Raw genomic sequence first — 23,902 nt, 5'->3', positions numbered from 1 at the left:
AAAAATAGCAGACCTACAAGCTCCAAGCTACAAGCGAACACACCGTGTGTGTTCGCTATGAACACACATGGTGTGAACACACATCGCTATGAACACACACCGCTATGAACACACCGTTTGGGAACCACTCCAATACATCTCTGCCTATAACACCCAGCTATAACCATTACAACAACCCATACAGTTGTTGTCCCCATCAATACATGCAATAACAACTGCCAAAGATCCAGTACTTCACTGTAAGTAGCAACACACACAACACATCTTTGCACGCACACTTTTATGATGAAGCAATTTAGAGTGAGCATGCACAGCGTCATGCGAGGAGCATAGTTTGTAGTCCTGTGGTACTGGTAGCAGAGTTTACTGACATGTTTGTAGTCCTGTGGTACTGGTAGCAGAGTTTACTGACATGCTGTACCTGCTGAGCTAAACACAGGCGACAAAACACACAATTCACCATGCTGCCACCAGGGGGCGGCTGGGAAGAGGGAACCACTCACCTTTTGGGATATCAGCTTCTGAAGGGTTAGGAAGGGGAGCTTAGGGGTTGGAATGGAATGAGAGAAGTTGGCAGGAGATAGCAGAGGTTAGGCTACTGATGCTGTGGGGAATAGTATATGATTTGACATAATGAGTGAAGGGCTGCTTTTTGACTGGACAAAGACCTTTAAACAATGGCATTCCCTTAGCTGGCCTTCTGGAATCATGTTCAAAGCAAATGTTCCATTAATTAGATACAACCCAAGTTTATAACACAATTTTAGCATTTTTGTCTACATTGTATTGTGAAATGACTTTGTGGTAAGATATGATAAGGCCTATATAGGCTAATAGCTATATTATATCATTACATATTGATGACACAGATCTGCTTTTCAGAGGAGCCAACCTTTTAGTGCTAGGATCTTTCTTGGTGATGTCGGGGTTCACGCTATTCCAAACATTTCCAAAGGAGCCTTTGGACATCTCATCAGTTATGTTGACTGTAGCAGGGTCAACTTCACTCCTTCAAACAGAGAGAGAGAGAGAGAGAGAGAGAAAGAGAGAGAGAGAGAGAGAGTAGTGCCATGGTTGATAACAAATAATTTTGTTGCCACCCCAGCATCCTTAATAATAATACAAATAATAGTAATAGATTGTATTTATAATGCACTGGCTGTGTACATCTCAAAGTGCTCAATTACGCATTGCAGCATTTTCAGTGAAAGCTTTCTCCACAATAACAGAATACTAGTATATACAGCCCTGAGGTACTCCGGTCAACCATACAGTGATTGGTAAAAAAATTAATCCTACTGGCCCCCATTCCGGCATAAAATAAAACAGCCACGGAGATTTAAGATCACTTACTTGTAGTGCACCTCCAGCGGCACTTGAACAATGCCTTCTTCTTCCGCGATTATACTGTGTTCCTCCTGGGAAGGGAGAGAGAGAGAGAGAGAGAGAGAGAGAATACACTGATAAGGGATCAGAAGGAACAGAGCGATAATATTAGCCTGCAGCGAGTGGAAAGAAAGACACTAAAATAATGCACACCGAAAAAATTATGGCTTTTGTTTGAGCTTTGTGCATGTCTCTTTGTGCATTAAACAATGCGAAACTCTGATAGTAATGTATCAACCAGGTATAGTCTGGTGACCACCGGAGAGACGGGTGACAGCCGGAATGTAGACGGCACCCCGGGTGAGCAGTATGGGTTAGTGCCCCAGCCTGTGTCCTCCGTGAGGAGGAAGCCCAGAAACCCTCGGTGAGGCCTTTAGGAGGGCCATTCAAGCAGCAAGCGAAGCCCACCTTCTCGCTCAGGTGGAGTCTGTGGAACCATTGCCCACCACTCCTGAATGAAGTGTCTGGTGCTGGGACTCTGGTGCAACGCACAGGTCCTCGCTCTACTCCTGGTGAGAGCAGGAGTGGACCTGGTGAGACGTAGGAGGGGCCCGGACAGGAGACAACCCACAGAGCCTAGTCCTTGCGCCAGAAGCGTACCTCCCAGCCCTGGCAGAGTTGTTCTGGAGTAGTTCCAACGGATTGTAAGAGCAGCACTGCAGGGCCACCGTGCCTGTCAATCAAGACGGCCGTGGCCACTCAATGCAAGTGGATGGGAGAGGAATTAAAGTTCCGCTATTCTGGTCTCTATACTGCCTCCCCCTGGCCAGCCGGGGCACCTGATGGAGGGAAAAGGAACTGGTCAGAAAAATAACGTGTTCCTTCCACGCTATTGTCTATTGTGTTTGTCAAACCGGGGAAACTCCCCCCTGTCAGGTGAAAAGAAGCGGCTTGGACTCCTCATGCATTGAAGGAAGCATGAGGTCAGTCCGTTGCTCTCCCCAGGTTGGCAGAGGGAGTGTACCGCCCAGGATTACACAAGACAAATTGACACTGGGTGGAAAAAAATGGGTTACAAAAATTGTGGGGGAAAAAAAATGAAAAATAAATAAAAATAAAAATAAAAATAAAATAACATAAAAAACATGTATCTGTGTTAGCCGTTTATGTCTTCGTCACACACCTCGGCATCTGCGTCCTCTAGTTTCTTTTTCTTCCACTCAGGCATTAGGTCGTCCAGCCAGCTCAGCTCTCGCTTGGTGAAAAAACAGTCCATCAGCTTGCGGATGAAGACCAGCGCCAACACCTGGAGGGGTGGAGCAGGGTGGGGTGGAGCAGGGAGGGGTGGAGCAGGGTGGGGTGGAGCAGGGAGGGGTGGAGCAGGGTGGGGTGGATGAATATTTGTATATTTGAACCCAATAGTTCTCTACAATCTATTGGGACACTTTTTGGGGGGGAAACTACTTCCACATATACTTCCACAAACCACAAACTAGAAATCTAGTTCAAACTTCAACATGTTCAGCTTCATGCAGTCATTTATGCTTGTATATTTCTCTTTGCTCATTTTTAATTTTTTTAAATTTTGTTAATTTTGTTATTTTTAACATGAGAAAAGAGACTATTGGGGGACTAACTATTATGGTGTTTGAACACTGACGCCTGCCAGTCACAATGTGGGACAGGGTCTCAATTTGTGGGACGCCTGAACAGTCTTGGAAATGAAGGACTGTCCCACGCAAAGGGGGACATCTGGTCACCGTAGCACTGGTGGCTATAACAAGCATTCAAACCTCTGCCACTTCCTGGGGGGGTCAGAGAATACAGTACGTCACCACCCATCATCAATTTTTAACATGAGAAAAGAGACTATTGGGGGACTAACTATTATGGTGTTTGAACACTGACGCCTGCCAGTCACAATGTGGGACAGGGTCTCAATTTGTGGGACGCCTGAACAGTCTTGGAAATGAAGGACTGTCCCACGCAAAGGGGGACATCTGGTCACCGTAGCACTGGTGGCTATAACAAGCATTCAAACCTCTGCCACTTCCTGGGGGGGTCAGAGAATACAGTACGTCACCACCCATCATCACTGGATCAGGGCATTTTCTACTGTACCAGTCTTGATTTCGTCGACTAAAACCAAGACGAAAACTTTTCTTCGACTACCTTTTTCCACTGACGAAAACTAAATGGAAACTACACTAAATGAAAACTAAGCCATGATGACTAAAACTAAGATATATTATATATAATATATATATATATATTGTCGGCAAATAAAAACTAGACTAGAATGTTAGGAAGGGACTAGTGGACAAGCTCACAACGAGATCGGCATCAAGGCCCGCCAAAATACATTTTAGTCGACTAAATCAACTGTAGATTTAGTCGACTAAAATCTTATGCTATTTAGTCGACTAAAACTAGACACTAAAACATTCCGGGTGACTAAAATGTGACTAAAACTAAATGAAAACTATTCAAGAGACTATGACTAAAACTAAAATTTACTGCGAAAAACAACACTGTACTGTACAACATTGTGAGTTTTCAGCAAGCCCACGCAGTATCTGTAGGAACTTCTTTTCTATTTAATTATATGATGCTATATGTATTTTATTTCACACCGATTCACACTGGGTGGCTTGATTCTAGGCTTAAATGAATTGATATACGGGTAAATCTTTTTCCAAATCTCTATGGGAAACATGTAGGGATGCACCGGGATGCACTGAATATTCGGCCAAACAGTGGCAAACATGTATATTTGGAATTCGGTTTGGTAGATTTTGGAGTCGAAAACCGACTGTTTTGTTGTGATGACGTGATCAAAATCACGTCTTTTATCTTTATCATGTATAGCTCTACTGTCTACAACAAATGTAAGGTACGGCCATGACAGCAATGATACAAAAACTGGTAAAAAAAGATCCCTATTAGCAAGTACAGTGCGCACACAGACACAGACACACAGACACACAGACACACAGACAAACAGACACACACACACACACACACACACACACACACACACACACACACACACACACACACACACACACACACACACACACACACACACACACACACACACACACACACACACACACACAGTGTTACCATCATGGGGAAGACGATGGCGGCCTTGGAGGTCTTGATGACCCAGAGAAGGACCAGACAGGTGAGCTGGACGATGGTGAAGAGGTGTACCTTCCGTAGGGGAACGTGACGCAGGTAGATGAAGTCAGGCTGGTGCTTGGCGGGCATGCTGAACAGACGCAGGCGATCAAAGAACTGCACGGACAGAGAAGTACAAAGCATGTCTGAGGTTTGTCTGAAACATTTAAAGTGACCCAGCTAAAATGAGGGACAAGTTTCTGCTGTCAGATTGGAGCAAAATGTAGGTTTCTGCTGACTGGAATAAATACTGTATGTCAAAGTATCATTTGCAATCCAGACAAATCTGATAGCCTTTAAGGGGGTTGAATACTTTTTGCAAGGCACCTAACCCTTGCCAAAGATTAGTTGATAAATAGATGAATAACCTCTAAAAGCCATAAAGCTAAGTAGAACAAGGAAGCCTGTCTTGTTTTTATTCTAACAGACACTTGATGATGTTGTTCTTCACTGCATTAATGATACAATAAGACAGGGGGGGGGGGGTCTCCAAATGATATAAACAAAAGAAGAAAACTTTGTTTTTAATGGAAATGAAGAGTTTACATAGTACACATAGTACATGCATGAACTTTCCTTAATGATTATATCTGGTTTCAGTATTAATTTATGATATATGTTCTCTAATATTAAGGTTATTTTTGCAGTCAGTCAGTTTGTATTGGGGGTGGGGAGGGGGATAGATTCCGTCTCTATGCTAATGCTTCGTAATGACAGACTACTGGTTACTGCTCACGTGGTTTCATTTTGTGCATGCATAGCACAGCCTCCGGCCCTCCCTTTTAGTTTAGTCTGTTCTTGTTTGTTGCCACATTTTGTCTATTGTGTTTGTTATATTTATTGGTTATTGTTAATTTGTGTTGTTTGTGTGTGGGAAACCTAATAAAATATTGATCACAAAAACTAAATACATGAAGCTTACCTGGATGCCCCTCAGTGACGACGCACCCATGTACAAGAACACCCCGTACAGTACTGGCATGGGGATGAACTGGGGAGAAAAATATATCACCAGTTTTTTTGGAAAACTGTCAAGATTTAGAAGACAGAAAGATTTGTAGAAACTGGTCTGGGTCCCACATTACATTTTTAATTATTGTTATAAAAAGCTTAAAAAGCAACCTTTGTCATGAATTAAAAACAATGTCAATGTTTTCTTTCCACTAATGTCATGAAGAAACTGAAATGACGTCACGACGCGGGAGCAAAGCGTTGCCGAGGCGACTGAGACCTTCAGTATACCTTCAGCATGGAGGTCATGAACACGGAGCAGCCCATCAGGGTGAAGATCATGAGGCCGGTGAAGCGCTGCTCGCGGATGCCCAGGAACTTGGGCTGCTCCCCGGGCGCCGAGCACTCCGACTCCAGCTTCAGGCTGTTGACGTGCGAGATGGAGAGCACGGTGGCCGCCACGAACCACGGCAGCCCCATGACGGAGCACACACCCAGCATAACGCCCACCACAAACAGGTCCAGGTGGTAGCCGCAGCCTTTCTGTTTGGGAACAGCAGGGACCACACTTCAAATAAAGTACACGCCCTGACGCCCCCCATGCTGCATCACGACCACCGCAAACAAAATGGTCCAGGTGGTAGTAGCCACAGCATTTCTGTGGAAAGGACCAGCAGTCAGAGGAGCACAGCAGACCCAGGCATGGTTAGAGCAGCCTTTCCCAAACTACTGTAGTTTATCATTGCTGTCGAGCAGAAACATCCTATCACCATATTTTAACTTTTAGCGATTTTTTCTTTCGTAAATTATTGTCCTACTTGATAATCATAGGGGTCCATGAGGGAGTTAAATTAGTTAATATAGCATACAAATCAGTATAACCACCTCTGTACACGTGTATAGGCTATTTGAAAAAGTCTCAACGTGTTGGGAGCTTGTAAATCTGCTATTTACCAAATAATACGTTTTCAAATAAAGATTTGAGAACGACTGCTATAGTATGTCATTCGTCTCCAACACCGCCATCTGATGGCTGAATGTAAACTCGAAGACTGCCACCGTTCACTTAAATGTTAACTGTCTTATTTTTAAAGCCGTTTCACATGGAAACGGAGAAACAGGACGTGAAAAATCGCTATGTAACATATACATGTTATTTAATTCACCCAAAACATACATTTTGTAACCGGCTATCAAATCGTTTGTGAAAATGAGCCGCAAATCAAACTTGTTTTGATCAGAAACACAGCCTGGAAGAAGATCTGAGATATTAGGATTCTAAACACTCTGTTCCCATAGACATCATAAGCCAGCAGACTTTTCACTTTTCACTTTCTTCCTGTTTTTTTCATCGCACCGGAACCGGATACCGAGTGGACCGGAGATAATTTAGGCTCACCTAGGATCAGGTTGGTGTTGCAGCGACATGAACGGCTGTGTTACTTGTGTGATGATAATGCTGGTTTAGGATCAGCAGCGCAAGGCAAGCCCCGCCCTGGTTTGCCTTGCGCTGATTTGAATGAAAACACTGGTGTTCAATTGTATCACGGATCCCGACAACAGTGTTGCAAACTAGCAAAGCTCAAAGCGAATTAATATAAGATGACAACTCTCCTGTTAATATAAGTGCATTGAGTGTGGCGCCTTGTTAATATTCCATTCAGCCAAGACCGGTACATGCATCTGCTAAAACTCTGATGATTGTGTAAATGCACGCACGCTGAGGAGAAGAGAAGAGACAAGTCTCTCTTTAGACCTCCCAGTGCTCCTCCGCTGCAGCTAATGGTGGAACCTCTCTCTCTCTCTGTCTCTCTCTCGCTTTAATCATAAAATGGTAATTGGTCAATACGTCCGCTATATTATTTCATAAAGTCCACATTTATGTCTGCCTGGCTGGGTCGGGTCTCTCGGAATGTCGGAAATAATCGGATCTCGGTCGGGATCGGCGCCGCCATTTGAAAGAAATCTCGGAACAGGTCGGAATCGGACGAAATTGTCACAGATCCTTTTGGGTTTGGTTTAACTATTTGAAAATGTTTTCGGAACGGGTCGGACTCGGTAAAATGAGGGGTGAAGTCAGGTGCACGTCGGGAAAAAAAAACACTACAGCTTGTGTTCAGAAGAAGCGCTTCGTGGGTCCTTAGATGTAGAAAACTGCAAACAGGTGCTTTTTGGAGAGGGTTTTAAAAACGACCAAAGGTTGGTCATTTATTTTTTCTCCGCCACCTATTTTCCACTGTGAACTTTTACAAACTCAAAGGTAAGAACTCTTGTCCTGCACCTTAAGCTTGTGCTCTTTCCTGTTGATGATGACGGCAGTGATCTGCTGGTCCATGAAGATGAGGATTGTGCAGAGCAAAGCAGGGATGCAGGTGATGATGGTCGTCCACCAGGGGTTCGGACCCACAGGGTTGATGAGCCAGCCACGGTCATCTCTGGTTGGCTAGAAGACAGTGGTGGAAAAAGTATGCATGTTTTTTTTTATTACTTACTTTTTAGTAATACTTTGTTACAAGGTAAACGTCCGGAATTCAAGATTTACTTGAATACAAATTATTGGCGTCAAGATGTACTCTTAAAGTAAAAACAAAAGGGGCAAAGTATACCTAAAGTACTCATTATGTAGGATGTCCCATTTCAAGTTTTCAAATGTACAAACATCTTTAGAAAATAGCCGATTATATATAGCCGAACCACCAAAGCTGGCTCCTTTCCAGGCGAAGAAGCAGCGACTCTACTCCAAGTCTCTCTCGCGTGATTGAACTTGTCACCCTATCTCTAAGAGAGATGCCAGCCACCCGTCGAAGAAAACTCATATTAAGTGCATACAAGTATTGTTGTGATTCAACGAATGGACAAAAACTGAACATGTAATTCCTCAGCATAAAATCCCTGTTTGCACTTACTTTGAAGTTGCTGGGGACCTGCAGCTTTGGTGAGGGAATGCCCAGGCAATAGTCGATTAACACCATGGTGAAGATTGTGATGAAGACCGCAAAGTCACTGATGCAAGCCCGCACCTGCGCACACACACACACACACACACACACACACACACACACACACACACACACACACACACACACACACACATTGACTGCAGTATACTTTTAACACCACAAGGGAGTGCTGTTGCACTGTACAATGACATCACAGTTGCCACACAACCAAATGTCCTCTCTCAATGATAAATCCTAGAAATAGTGCAAATAGAACTGGGCCACACACAGACTGCAGGAGTATTCCCAGGAGATGACCAACAGAGGGCAGCTTGATCGCAAAATGATTCCCATTTATTTTCACAGTCTGTGGCAGAATAAGCAATCAGCTTGGCTGCTTGTGACATTACAGCAACACGTCTAGCATCCACCTCAGGGTGACTTGAATTAATTAGTATGTATTAAGAGAGAGAGCGGGAGAAAGAGAGAGAGGGAGAGAGAGAGAGAGAGAGAGAGAGAGAGAGAGCATGAGGTGTATTCTTGTTGCCACTTAATAAAAAACATTTCCTACTGGCCTGTAGCTACATTTTTTATATCTGTGGTGACCCTGCTTAATAGGTTTATACAGATTATTTGTGAGCCCTCCTATATGCCATTGACAATGAATGGAGAATTTACGTCATATGTAGACGAGCAAATCGGCAATTTTTGTACTACACAAAGATTAAGAGTTAGGGTGGTTACAGAGAGTTTGCCTATACAGTGTGTGTGTGTGTGTGTGTGCGTCGCAGTGCGTGCGTACCTTGGTGGGGAAGTAGCGGCTGAACTTGAACTCCTTGAGGAAGGCAGACATGAAGACGGTGGAGAAGAAGAGGACAACGCACCAGAAGAGCACGTCAGGGATGTAGGGGCCGTGGGGGCCACAGGCCTCGCCCACAAAGTCCCCATGGAGCAGCTCACAGTCCTGCAGGCAGGGGGCAGCAGTAAAACACAGATTATGTTTTACAGCGATGAAAGGCCTTGGGGGCCACAGGCCCTAGACTAACAGGGATGTAGGGGTCTTGGGGGCCACAGGCCCCTACAGCACTGTTAGTCTATAGTTCAGAACAGGGATGTAGGGGCCTTGGTGGCCACAGGCCCTAGACTAACAGGGATGTAGGGGCCTTGGGGGCCACAGGCCCCTACAGCACTGTTAGTCTATAGTTCAGAACAGGGATGTAGGGGCCTTGGGGGCCACAGGCCCCTACAGCACTGTTAGTTTATAGTTCAGAACAGGGATGTAGGGGCCTTGGGGGCCACAGGCCCTAGACTAACAGGGATGTAGGGGCCTTGGGGGCCACAGGCCCCTACAGCACTGTTAGTCTATAGTTCAGAACAGGGATGTAGGGGCCTGTAGTTCAGAACAGGGATGTAGGGCATTGGGGGCCACAGCCTACATCACTATAACTATTATATTACTTATGGAGCACCTAATAGTCCTGCAGGAGCAGTGATGGAGAACGAAGTGCCTATTACAGTATCTCAATGAAGATTTGGCTGTTTTTTATGTAGGCTATGTTTGTAAGCTGATGGAGGTCATTGTGGGCAGCCATGGCCGCATTCAGACAGATTACTGTCTAAACAAAACAAAGTATTGTTTCCTTCTGTAATCGTGCAGTATAGACCATTTGGCAGCGACGAATGCGGCTCGACTCCTTAAACGTCTTTAAAAGCAACGTGAACATTATAAAATATTACATAATGCAGATACATTCGTAATGATTAAATGATTAAATTACACATTTCAAATTCAGGTGTGTGTGTGTGTGTGTGTGTGTGAGAGAGAGAGAGAGAGAGACAGAGAGAGAGTGTGTGTACGTGCACGTGCGTGTGCGCTTCGATACATACCACTTTGCACGCCGAAAAGAGCCAACCCGCAAGCTCACAACGCGCCGGCTATTTTCGGCGTGCGCCACACTGTCACACATGGCGACAGAGCTTACATTTGGCCAGAGCGTAGGAGACATGCAGCATGCTGCCAGTCGGTGGCCGACAGCAGGACAATGTGCTCTCTACAATCTGTTCGCGGGCTGATTTTGCACAGTTAAACCTTGTGAAATTAAACCCCCACAGCCCTTTCCTGCATGGCTGGTTCGTTGCTGACGACCCTGTATGTGTGAGTAAAAGCCAGTGGTAGAAAGCAACTAAATTGCATTTATTTAAGTACTGCACAAAAGTAAAATGTTGAGGCATTTGCACTTTAATTGACTAATTTCAAATTCCAATACTGATATTGTTTAATATTAATATTAAAAAACATACGTTAACCTCTTCAGCCCTATACACACATTTCAGCCATTTGAAGCCGATCTACAAGCACACAAGGTGTCGCATCGCAACGCATTGTGTGCTTTAGATCTGGTATTTTCAAAAGATTTTTATACATTTGAAAACTTGAAATGGGACATTCTGCATAATGAGTAGTATTTTGTACATTTTGATGCTGATACTTTTGTACTTTTACTCAAGTAAATTTAGAATTCCGGACTTTTACTTGTAATGGAGTATTTCTACATTGCAGTTTTGATACTTTACTCAAGTAGAACATGTGAGTACATTTTCCACCACTGGTAAAAGCCAGTCCTCATTTAACTCTGAGAGTTTTAACGATGTTAGCTATTTTTGACAGGGGGCATTCGAACAACTGGCTACTGTAAAGTATGAATTAATTTTTTTACAAACTTTTACGGCGATTTCTTTATTCTTTTTTACTATAGTCATTCCTTTTCTGGCCACAAAAGATCACGGGATCTATTGAATGTGAAGGGCGCGTAACAAACGGAGATATTGAGCCTACAACACACAGTATAGAGCGTCGCAAATCGTGACAATAAACACACTTTTTTTGTTGTTTTTCTTCTTTGTAATTATTTGTTTGGTCCAAAATATTGTGTTTGTTGTCATGATTTGTCACGACTCGAGTTGGCTTCGTACGACGCTTATAAGGTCTTTAAATAAATACTTTTTGAAATGTCTATGGAAATGGGAAAAATGCAGTGGGGACTGCGACGCTCTATAGCATTCCCCTAGTATCCCCCTTCGCATTCAGTTCACACTTTTCCTTGTAACGGAGTATTCATTTCTACAATGCTGTAGTGCTGTAGCCTATTGATACTTTTAGTTAGGTAAGACATTGGAGTACCTTTTTCCACCACTGACTCAAATGATGAAAAGTCTCCTTACGTGAACTTCCAGCGTGGTCCAGTTCACCTCAGAGGGTGTGATGTTCCTGCTCCTCCAATCAAGCAGTGTCTCATTGCTGGGGTCACTGGGCTCCACGCACGCACATCTGTGGAGGGCACACGCACACGCATGTGCACACGCACACACATACCCACACACACACCTCGCTTAGCCTCTAAAAGGTTTTTAGGGGCTTCATAGGGTCCATTGCAGTGAGGAGCAGCAACAATGGAAGGAGGCGAGCTTAAATAGGCCGCCAAACTGTTCAGTTGCCCATTTTAGGCAGGAACCCGTTTTAGTGTTAGCATTACCTTATGCTTTAGCTATTTAAAAATAGCAGATCTACAAGCTCATAGCGCGCCACAGAGTGGCGAGCTACAAGCTTGTAGTTCTGCTATTTTTGAAAAATCGAAGAACGACTGACAATAGAAACATAGCTTTTTCAGAAAACTGTCATTTTCAAACAGACATTCTTTTAATCTGATCTCAGGTCAGAATGGGTTAACACGTCACAGTTACATAACAACAGCCATGGTGGTGATGTGTGTGTGTGTGTGTGTGTGTGTGTGTGTGTGTGTGTGTGTGTGTGTGTGTGTGTGTGTGTGACATCTGCCTGAGCTAGCTCACAGGCTGCATCATTTGAGCATCACACATTCCTACCCTGCAATGCATAGGGGAAAGTGTTCGCTCCACAACTTACCATGACATTTTGATCAAATACCATACGTCACTGCCTTAATACTCAAGAAGAGGGCCTCTTCATCCCCTATACATTAACAGCTCAACACACGGCTCTTAACACACGGGTGAGCTTAAACATTATTCCACATAAACCCATCATTATAAAAGCTGGATGGAGAGCAGTGACTATAGCTCTGTCTGTCCTTTGATCAGTGGCGGAAAAAATGCTCAAATGTTTTACTTAAGAAAAATAATCAATACTGCAATGTAGATTAGAACTACTGTAGTCCGCTACGAGTAAAAGTCCGGAATTCATAATGTACTTGAGTGAACGCACAAAAGTTCAACTCTTAACGAGCTTACACTTAAGACGGAGGGTGGAGGTTGGAGGTGAGATTTATTGCAGATGAATTGATTACAGTATGGAGCTGGGATTGAGTGAATGGACAGAGAAGTGACTGACAGTATGATAACAGAATGATAACAGAATGATGACGGTACGAGGAGGAGACAGTGGAGGAGCTTTGGCGTGGGCCCCCTGGGGACGGACCAGAGCCTCGGTTCGGATCCTGCCTGGCGGAGGCAGGGGGGGCTCTTGAGCCTGCCCCCCTGGGGCCGACCTGGTGGAGCCTGCTGCTGGGCGGTCGTCGGGGAGGTGGCGGGTACCTGAACGGAAGCACAGATGAGCGAAGGGAAGTGAGGACCGTTTATAAAGGGGTGCGGACAAGGTAACGCAGATCTGATTGGAGCAGACGGATGATGGAGCATTACAGCTCTAAGTTGAACTAACGTTAACAACTAAAACTTCAACTCTTAACGAGCTTACACTTAAGACGGAGGGTGGAGGTTGGAGGTGAGATTTATTGCAGATGAATTGATTACAGTATGGAGCTGGGATTGAGTGAATGGACAGAGAAGTGACTGACAGTATGATAACAGAATGATAACAGAATGATGACGGTACGAGGAGGAGACAGTGGAGGAGCTTTGGCGTGGGCCCCCTGGGGACGGACCAGAGCCTCGGTTCGGATCCTGCCTGGCGGAGGCAGGGGGGGCTCTTGAGCCTGCCCCCCAAAAGGAATTTAAAGAACATACCTGGAGGTCGTTTACCGCTTGGGTTGCCCTAGGGCGCCATTGGACCGCCTGGGGCCTGGAGGAGAGAGAGAGGAGCCTGCGGAGATGGGACCTTGCAGAGGCGGATGGAAAAGAGAGAGTGGGGTTAGTAGCGTAGGAGTGGACGACCTCTCGGCAGAGGGTTGCGAGAAGGAGCAGTGGCGAGAACTTTGGTTCACCTGGCGATGGTGGTGAGACAGGGAGACTCCCGGCGGAGGAGGCCCGTGTGGCCGGAGGACGGGTCGACCGTCGTTTAGGAGGAAGTGAGTCATGGGCGTCCTGGAGAGGGAGCACATGTTTAGAAGTGGGCAGAAGAGGAGGTACCCGCCACCCGACACATCCACCAGTCAATGTAGGTACCGCGCTGGAGGACGCCATGGACTTCTGGGCATCGAGCACGGAGGCGGAGGAAGGTCTAACGTAGGAGGAGAAGGCGTTGGACGACCATCTGCCCAGGGCCCGCAGGGTCGGGACAGAGACGCCGCTGGCAGCAGCGGTGGTGGCGGCGCCGATCCTCAGAGAGTGGCTGGAGTAACGGTCAGGCGGGAGGCCACATCTTTGGAGCAGGGAGCGGAGGTGAGAGGTGAAGGCGTGCTGGTGGAGAGGGAGACCATTCGGGAGGCTGAAGAGAGGAAGGTGGCCGGAGGAGCGTTTTCTGGCGGAGAGGAAGCGCAGCATGGAGGAGAAGGGGCAGAAGCTGCCGGGGACCTTGGCCACCGAGACGAGGCAGCCTCTGTGGTCACGGTCGGCTTTTGAGTGTTTCAGAGATAGGTTGAAGCAGGTGGGGGTGAAGCGCAGGTCGGAGACGCAGACGTCTCTGGAGGGGTCGAACGCCGTGGACCTGGTTGTGAACTCGCCTACTCTAAGGAATCCATAGAAGGCGAGGAGAAGGGCGGCTTCGAGGAGGAGGTCTAAATACGGAGTGAAGACTCCTTTCCTGAGTTCCGAGACGAGGGAGTGGAGAATGTTTAGAGTAATGGGGAGACGCTGGTCTGGGGCGTGGCGTGACGATCGCTGAAAGCCCTTTAGGAGGAGTTTGATATATTGGTTGGTGAACAGGCTAGGGAAAAAGGGGTCATGAAGGCGGGCGTGGAACTGGACCCCTGCTAATAGGCTGTTCATATAGCTGTGGCTGAGGTGGTTAAACTTGAAATTAAAAGTGAGAAAAGGGGCGACGGTCGAGACTAGTACTGGGAAGAGGGGAAGGGAGTGACAGGCGCAGAACTGACCGAACTTGCGCCAGGCCGAGGCATAGCAGGAAACAGTGGCGGGGGAGAAAGCGGATTTAATATAGATGTTGGTGAGAGCACGGAGGTGATGGATGTGGGGCATCAGGACAGAACCAGTTCTCGGTGCGCCGGGCAGATCAGGGGGAGTGGCTTGGCGGAAGGGCATCGCCGGTGGAACTCCTGGAGTTTGAAACGAGAGAGGCAGTCGGCGATATTGTTAAGGTGGCCGGGGACGTGAGCTGCGCGGACCGTGAAGTTGAGCATGACGGAGGACCAGGTGATGAATCTCATAAGGGGCATGATCTGATTGGAGGAGGAGCGGCCTTTATTTATGACGAAGACTGTGGCCTCATTGTCGCAGTTGAACACTATACGCTTGCGAGCCCAGCGGGACCCCCAGAGCTTGCAGGCTACGGCGATGGGGTACAGTTCGAAGTGGGCTATAGAAACCGGTGGCTGAGTTAGTTCGACGGGCCATCTGTCGGAGAACCATTCCCTTTGGAAGATCCCCCCAAAACCTGCAGAAGGCGCCGCGTCGGTGAATAAGTGCATTTCGTGAGCCGGAGTTACGGGGTCGTGATAGAAGAGGGAAATACCGTTCCAATCTTGCAATAACTTTGACCAAAATGAGAGATCGGACTGACAGCCTGCGTCTAGAACAACTACGTCGCTGAGGGAATCGACGCTGCTAGCCAGCTCCAGCAGCCGGGATATGAACGAGCGGCCCTGGGGAATTATTTTGATTGCATAATTAAAATGACCCAGAAGTGAAAGCAGCTGGCGCTTGGTGCGCGGTGAAGCGGCGCTCTGGATTAATTCTTTGACACGAGTTAGCTTTTCCAACGGGAGGGAAGCTTTCATTTCTACGGAGTCTAGGAGGATGCCGAGAAACTCGACGGACTTGGCCGGGCCGACTGTTTTTTCGGACGAGAGGGGAACCCCTAGGGCGTTAAACGTTTCTTTGAGTGAACGGAGGCTGGTGGGGGGGGACTGGGAGGGAAAATCTATTAACAGAAAGTCGTCGAGAAGGTGGAGGACGAAGGGTAGACGGTTAACGTTCAGCAGAACCCAGCAGAGCGCCTCCGAAAGCTGGTTAAAAATGTGGGGGCTGCTTCTACAGCCAAACGTTAAGCGAGTGGCGAAATAAAACAAGTTCTCCCATTTAACGCCGAAAAGGGACCACTGGGACGGATGGATTGGCATTACTTTAAAGGCGTCTGTGATATCTGCTTTTGCCAACCAAGCGCCTTGGCCTGCTATTTTAATGAGTTTTATTGCGTCGTCGATAGAAGCGTAATGCAGAGAAAAGTTTTCGAGCGGAATCATGAAGTTTACGCTGGGGCACAGGTCGTGACGGGGGGCTGACAGATCTATGATTAAACGTTTTTTCCCTGAATACTTTCGCGTAGCGATCCCGATGGGATTGCTGCGAAACGGATTGAAAGGCGGGGTGGGGTAGGGCCCTACCATGAAGCCTTTGAGAACCTCTTTCTCCAGGAGAGAAGCGACTATTTCTGGTTCTGACAGGGCAGATTGGAGATTAGGAAACACGTGAGAGTGAGTGAGGGGTGAGAGAACGCCGACGCGGAAACCTTGCGATAAGCCTGTGAGAAGATAGTCCGTGAATACTGGGTCGGGGTGAGATGATAGAGCGGCGGATAAAGCGTGAATGTGGATGGGGGTGGAGGGGTGGCTACTTAGAATGGTTTGGAGTATCGAGGAGTTTTGTGAGATGGACCCTCCCTGCTGGCATCCCTCGGAGGGCGGGTTCGCCTCGGGCACACGGACTTTGGGTGGGGGTCTTTGCAGTAGCTACAGACGTGAGAGAATTGGCATTTACCGAAAGTACAGACATTTTCGTTAAAGTTATTACATATGGGCATGTTGTTAAAGAAAGTCACCTCTCTTCCGCGGGAGTCCCTCTGGCCCGGGGGGGGCTGGTCCTGGGGGTAGGGATCTTGAGAATCGAAGGCGGAAGGATTCGAAGTTTTTGGGCGGTTTTCTTTTTTCACAGAGGGAGCGAGAAACACGGAATTGGGACATGATTCGGCGGAGTGATCTACTTGGTTGCACAGATGGCAGGTAAGGGCCCTGTGGCCGCCTACGTGCAGAATGAGCAGCTCTGTGTCTAGGCACGCCCAGTTGAGTCTAGAATTGAAGCGAGCGAGGAAGTTAGCCGCTTTAGCTGAGAAGGCTTTATGATAATCGTAAAACATGGGGCCGCCGTATCTACGTTTGATTTCGCTAATGAGAGCGAGGTAGGAGTCTAACTCGGATCTACGCTCTGGGAAGGCATCACACAGGGTGTCCCTAAACAGGCCGAAGGCTATGACGAAGTCGCAGAAGTCGAGGGAACGGTTAAGGCGGGGATCGGAGGCGCGGAACACGGCAGAGAGCTGGTCGGAGCCTACCAGCTTTCTGTCGCATTCGGGAGTGGGGAGGATGAGAGAGGCTAGGTTAACGTCCTTCCCTTCGGTTATTTGGGCTCTGAGGTGAGAGGAAATGGCGGAAAAGGGAGAAATGAAATAATTACCGGCAGGGGCAACTGGCTGGGCGGAGGAGAGTGTGAACCCGGACCGCGGGTGGGGTGGCACTGGGTTGTTTGGAGGAGGAAAAGAGGACGAGAGCGTGGCGCTGCCGGCCGCTGGAGGAGGGAGCACGGGCGCTTGCTGAGAGAGCCGTGATTCGAGTGCCCCGACTGCGCTGGCCAGGGTGGCCATGGCTGACAGCAGCAGGGCGGTGGAGTCGTGAGATGGCGGCGAATGCGGATCTTGAACGGGGCCAGCGTAGGCCTGGGAGCCGCCGGGTTCGTCCTGGGTGAGCTCGGCTGAACGCGGGGTTGCATTTTTCTTTTTACCCTTACTCTTGCCTTGGCTGGGGGACTCGTGCTGCTGAGTCTGCGAGGACTCGATGGTGGCGAGAAGGAGATCCACTAGCTGAGAGTGGGTTAGGCCCCGTTCGGGAACGATGCCGTGGCCGGAGAGCGCGGCGTAAATAAGTTCGTCTGGCCAGGAGACGTACTCGGCGGCAGCAAGCCTGGAGCTGCGGCGGTGAGAGGTGCTGTCATCTGGATCTGACATGATCGATGGGCGTTTACCTGACTACCTGAACGGAAGCACAGATGAGCGAAGGGAAGTGAGGACCGTTTATAAAGGGGTGCGGACAAGGTAACGCAGATCTGATTGGAGCAGACGGATGATGGAGCATTACAGCTCTAAGTTGAACTAACGTTAACAACTAAAACTTCAAAAAGTACTTAAAGTACCAAAATAAAAGTACTCATTGTGGAGAATGTCCAATTTCTACCTTTCAAATGTATATAAATGTTTTGAAAATAGCAGATGTGTCGTGATGCGACACATTGTGAGCTTGTAGATCAGCTATTTCCAAATGGCCGAAATGTAAATAGGGCTAAAGTGGTTATTGTACGTTTTGTAATAATAATACAAATGTACAAAGTAATTAGTAACTAAAGTTTTCAAATAATTGTAATGGAGTAAAAAGTACAATATTTGCCTCTGAGATGTAGTGGAGTAGAAAAAGTAAGTAAGTAAAAGTACTGAAAATTGGAAATACTCCAGTAAAGTAAAAGTAGCTCAAAACTGCACAATCTTTGCTAAAGATATGTATAGGCGTCGTTTCTAATCATACCGCAGGAGCCCTTGGACGTGTATACACATCTTTAGGGCTTTTTATTGATATAAAAAAATAAATCTAAATCGTTGTTTCGCGCATGCACGCTGCCGTTCACTTCCTTGTTTACGGCTCCAAAAGAATGTCTCGTAACTAATCTATAGGGAGCGCTCCATGGTTTTCACCAGAAGGACAATGTTCTGTCTTCATTTATGACCTCAACATGCCTCTCGTTTGGAATATAAACGCTTCTAGAGAGACTTTAGTGTGACCAGCGTGAGGTAAGAACGGAAGATTATGCCTCCCGGTTTTGGTGGGGAACGGAAGGGGGACCCTTTCAGAGTAAAATCTGCTGGCACTCTAGCGCTTATATTTTGAAAGATGCTGGCGGCATCCGTAGTGTTAAGTGGAGCACTTGAGTAAATGCACTTAGTTACTTTCCACCACCGGCAGTAACTATGGCCCCATGTGTCCTTTGATGGTGGAATAAACTGTAGTCCTCTTGGCATGTGCATGGGTTTCCGCAGGTGCACACACAATATAGTGTGAGAGTACATGCTTCCTCAAAAACAAACAGGTGCACACACAATATAGTGTGAGACTACACGCTTCCTCAAAAACAAACAGGTGCACACACAATATAGTGTGAGAGTACATGCTTCCTCAAAAACAAACAGGTGCACACACAATATAGTGTGAGAGTACATGCTTCCTCAAAAACAAACAGGTGCACACACAATATAGTGTGAGAGTACATGCTTCCTCAAAAACAAACAGGTGCACACACAATATAGTGTGAGAGTACATGCTTCCTCAAAAACAAACAGGTGCACACACAATATAGTGTGAGAGTACACGCTTCCTCAAAAACAAACAGGTGCACACACAATATAGTGTGAGAGTACACGCTTCCTCAAAAACAAACAGGTGCACACTGCACACACAATATAGTCTTGGTCCTCACTAATGTGATAAACATGATAAAATAGCACCATTTTTGAGTGGTGCCAGGGTTTTCCAGAACAGGAACCTCACCATCTCCACTAAGGCAGCTGTGTACAAGGCAGTCTGCCTCTCCACACTGCTCTCCAGTTCAGAAACCTGGACACCGTACCAGAGGCACACAAATAGTCTAGAGGCCTTCCACATCTTCTGCCTCCAAAGGATTCTGGGTTTGACCTGGGCAGACAGGGTGCCTTATATTGAAATTGATGACCGGACCAACACACCCAGCATCACAGCGCTCCTTGGCCAAAAACACCTCAGATGGGTCGGGCATGTGATCCGTATGCCAGCCCACCGCCGACCCCGACAGATCCTGTATGGCCAGCTTCTAGCTGGTCAAAGGTCTGCTGGGGGTCAAAGGTCTGCTGGGAGAGCGAAAAAGAGGTACAAGGACCACATCAAAACCCTCCTGAAGAAGTGTGACATCAAACCACCAGCACTAGAGTCCCTGGCTGTTGATCGCCACACCTGGAGCTCTACCTGTCACCAGGGAATCACTCGTCTTCAGGAGAAGCTCACAGAGAGGAGAGTACAGCGGCGTGCACAGAGGCACCAACGTGCCAAAAGGTCCACCGACCACCACTGCTGCCTTCCCCTGCCCCTCCTGTGACAAAGTCTGCGGATCACACATCGGTCTGAACAGCCACCTGGCTATGCACAGACGACAGACAACAATAATCACAAATCCAATTTGGAGCAACATCATCGTCGACATCGACGGACTGCCATAAGCGTATGTATGTATGTATGTATGTATGTATGTATGTATGTATGTATGTATGTATGTATGTATGTATGTATGTATGTATGTATGTATGTATGTATGTATGTATTTGGTTAAAATGGGTAGGGTTTAAAAAAAAAGGCAAGAGCTTGCTCTGGTGCACTGGCCTAAAAGTGGGTCCTTAAAAACTGCTAAAACTTCTGAAATGTATGTATGTAGGTATGTATGTATGTATGTATTTAAAAGGGGGGCTTTTTTGTAAAAAGCCCAGCCCACAATACCTTCATATATTTAAAAATAATTCAAAAATAGGGTTACCAGTGAAGGGCAAACTGCCTATTCACTGGGGACAATGCAAGGCAGAGGCGTCCACCCCCCTGAGTCCAAGTTAGACTAGACCGCATACCTAAACCATGGTCCGAAACTCCTCTAAAACCCAATGGTAAAAGGGATATAAAAATGGACATTAATAAAACAACCTAAAACCATAAAAGAGTAAAAGTTCAATGTTAAAGCCCAGCTGGTTTCCTCGTCATGAATCCACGGGTCCGCCTGCAGTCCTTCCTCTTACCACTAGGGCCCAGCGCTTCAATGTTGGAGTGCCTCACTGGCCCCTTGGGGCCAGCCAATGGCCAGCTGGGCCCAAACGGATCTAGAAAGATGGCGGACTGACTGGCTTCATCTTACGTCAATTCATCTTACGTCAATTCAAGGACTGACTGGCTTCATCTTACGTTCAAGGAACGTAAGATGACTCCTTGACTGACTGAAGCCAGTCAGTCAAGGACTGGTACGAGTACATGGTACGAGTACAGCGCTTGTAGTGCAAGCGCTGCACTACACAGTATACGTACGAGTACATGGTGAGCTTCTGCAGGTCGTTGTGCTTGTTGATGGGGTAGTGCACCCCCAGGTGGATCAGCTTCTCCAGCGCCTCGTAGATGAAGATGATGCATATGAGCGCGGCGAACGCCTCCTCCGTGAAGCGCGTGATGTAGCAGACCAGCGAGCTGGCGTCCGTGGCCACCAGGAGCAGACAGAAGAAGGCCGTCCAGAGGCCGATGCAGGCCCTCAGCGAGAGGTAGGACAGGCCGTACTCCCTGCATGGGGTGGAACACAGTGTTGTTTTCGTCGACTAAAACTAAGACGAAAAATGTTCGTCGACTACCTTTTTTCACTGACAAAAACAAATGGAAACTAAATGAAAACTAAGCTACGATGACTAAAACTAAGACTAAATATACTGACAATTTCGTCGACAAATAAAAACTAGACTAAAATGTTAGGAAGGGACTAGTGGACAAGAGATCCAGTATAAGTCATTTTACACTTGGTTGGTTGTAAAAACACTCATTACGACGGCATCAAGACCCGCCAAAATACATTTTAGTCGACTAAATCAACTGTAGATTTAGTCGACTAAAACTAGACTAACACTAAGACATTCCAGGTGACTAAAATGTGACTAAAACTAAATGAAGTTTCAGTCCAAAGACTATGACTAAACTAAAATTGAAATTTGCTGCCAAAAACAACACTGGGTGGAAGAAGAGGACATCAGCCACAGAGACCGTAGATTTGAATCGAATGTCATCATTTATTTTTGCTTTAAATGCAGTGGTGCTGTGGTGGGGATAAAGTACGATAATTGTTTTACTTAAGTAAAAGTATCGATATGGCAATGTAGAACTACTCCGTTACAAGTAAAAGTGAGGAATTCAAAATGTGCTCGAGTAAAAGTACAAAAGTATCAGGCATCAAAATGTACTTAACGTACCAAAAGTAGAAAGTACTCGCTATCCAGACTGTCCCATTTCAGGTTTTCTAATGTATACAAATATTTGGAAAATAGCAGATCTACAGGCTCACAATGCGTCGCATCACGAAGCATTATGAGCTTGTAGATGAGCTATTTTCAAATGGCCAGAATGCATAAATGATGAAGTGGGTAATGTATGTTTGGTAATAATAATCAAAGTAACTATAGTAACTAAAGTTTAAAAATAAATGTAGTGGAGTAAAAGTACCATATTTGCATCTGAGATAGGTAGTGGAGTAGAAGTAAAACAGTACTTAATTTACTTAGTTACTTTCCACCACTGTTTAAATGTAAATTTTTAATTTCTTTAAATAGCTGATCTACAGGCTCACAACGTGCTGCATCTTTTGATTGAAATTTTGATTGAAATATTTATTAACAGTTTGTAGAATTTACAGTACATTTTAAGCACAAACTCAATACAAAGACTGTCAACTGTGAGTGGACGACCCAATTAAGCATTACACTTGTTTACAACAGGGTCCACATTGTTCGAATCATCGTGATTCGTTAGCCTGTAGTTTGGCTACTTTTGCTATTTTTGTGCGACAGTGTTGTGCGGCGAGGTACAACGGTGCTCACTGATTAGTCTCGCGTGGCCAGACAACTATTCCACAACCTCCGAATGCTAAATAGAGTCTGGAACTACAGCTCCCAAGAGCCGAGTAATGGAAGCCGTCTTTGCTGCTCAGACCGGAAAGATCTTCAATCAATCATGACGCGGTGCTCTCAGAACTGTAGTGCCATTGCAAACACAACCGAGACGGGAGCATAGAGTCAGCGAGACTACTCACCGATGGACAAGATAACAGCATTTAAAGGTGAAGCCACAAAGAGGCAGGCGACATACTTGCAGAACTTGAAGAGGATCTTCTCAAACACCAGCACCGGTCCCGTGCTTCCCAGGATGGTGAGAGGCTGCCCAGCGAACAGAGAGTAGGCTATGCCCGTCATGGACGCCCCGAAGAGCGACTCGATAGCACTCTGGACACCAGGAAAGAACAACAAAACAATCGTTTGTTTTTACATTCACAAGTGTTTTGATATGCGATGTTTAATTTGACATGCTGGGAAATAATTCAACAGTACAACCTCCTCTCTGTCTTGTGCTGTGCCATCCTTTCAGCATTAATACATTATGTATGTCATGTACGAGTACACCTGATTCTCGAGAACATTTTCAAGGACCCTCAAATGTACAAATGGAACCAAATGGACGGTAACGGCCCGGTGCATTTGGTTCCATTTGCACACTTTCAGAGTTACAGACCTGTACAGGTTCATTTGGAACCCCTCAAGGAACCCTGGGGTCCCTGGACTATACAGAACAACTGTTCCAGTTATCTGCAACGTCTTTTTGCAGGCTTACCCAAAAGCTACTTCAACCATGGCAGATATCACATTTTGGGTTAACTTAAGAAAATAACCAAGCAAACAAAGGATGATGATATTCAACTGATTTGACCATGATCAGAACTACTTTCCCCCTTTTTCAATCTTTGGCTATCAGTTCAGTCAGGACAACTCATGAATGGATAAAATATATTTGTATTGAATATAAAACGAGAAATATAATCTTTATTATGGTTGGCTTTTATGTACTCTGACCGGAATCCGCCGTACATAAACAGCCGATCCAAAACAGCAGGTGGTAGACGGGGTGGTGGTGGAGGGTGAGCAGCAGTGTCAGCAAGACAGCAGCAAAAGCAAGCAGGAATGAGCAGTGCAAACTCCCAGATTAAATAGAGCGGTCTGAGAATGAAATGAGTGTGTGATGTGGACGTGGAGCTGAGGCGGCCCAAAGGACCAGCCGACAGACAAAAATGGGTTAATGAGTTCAAAAAAAGAAAAGAAAACACAGCAGCTTCAAAACTTCACAGAGGGGCATTCTGGGAGCAATTCTGTGTGCCGTGTGAAAAACCATGAAAGTGGGCGCCCGCTGGCCAAGCGGTCCAGGCGCATCATGCCACATATAGGATTTGGCCTGACAGCGCGTTGCGTGTTCGAGTCCCGCTCATGACGACCTTTGCCGCGTGTCTCTCCCCTTCTCTCTCTCTCCCTCTTTCCTGTCTATCTT

At 46.4% G+C, this 23,902-nt stretch overlaps 1 protein-coding gene across 2 annotated transcripts in view; it reads right to left on the bottom strand.

The window, feature by feature from the left end:
* The window catches only part of LOC310854368 (sodium-driven chloride bicarbonate exchanger-like), a 93,715-nt gene that overhangs the window by 2,286 nt on the left and 67,527 nt on the right, over positions 1-23,902 (bottom strand). For both annotated transcript variants that reach the window (XM_083758968.1, XM_083758969.1), the window contains 13 exons: positions 22,676-22,809; positions 20,861-21,106; positions 11,622-11,727; positions 9,202-9,363; positions 8,367-8,480; positions 7,742-7,903; positions 5,752-6,003; positions 5,432-5,500; positions 4,453-4,626; positions 2,510-2,632; positions 1,354-1,418; positions 893-1,009; positions 504-542 (listed from right to left, as the gene is read on the bottom strand). In XM_083758968.1, coding sequence (XP_083615094.1) covers positions 530-542; positions 893-1,009; positions 1,354-1,418; positions 2,510-2,632; positions 4,453-4,626; positions 5,432-5,500; positions 5,752-6,003; positions 7,742-7,903; positions 8,367-8,480; positions 9,202-9,363; positions 11,622-11,727; positions 20,861-21,106; positions 22,676-22,809 — 1,737 coding nt within the window. In that variant the 3' untranslated portion in view covers positions 504-529. The remainder of the gene's footprint in view (positions 1-503; positions 543-892; positions 1,010-1,353; positions 1,419-2,509; positions 2,633-4,452; positions 4,627-5,431; positions 5,501-5,751; positions 6,004-7,741; positions 7,904-8,366; positions 8,481-9,201; positions 9,364-11,621; positions 11,728-20,860; positions 21,107-22,675; positions 22,810-23,902) is intronic.

Source organism: Protomyctophum parallelum, assembly GCF_964188405.1.
Source record: "Protomyctophum parallelum genome assembly, chromosome: 23".
Taxonomy (NCBI): Eukaryota; Metazoa; Chordata; class Actinopteri; order Myctophiformes; family Myctophidae; genus Protomyctophum; species Protomyctophum parallelum.
Note: the sequence above shows the minus strand (reverse complement) of the source record. Positions and strands in the feature narration are given on the sequence as shown.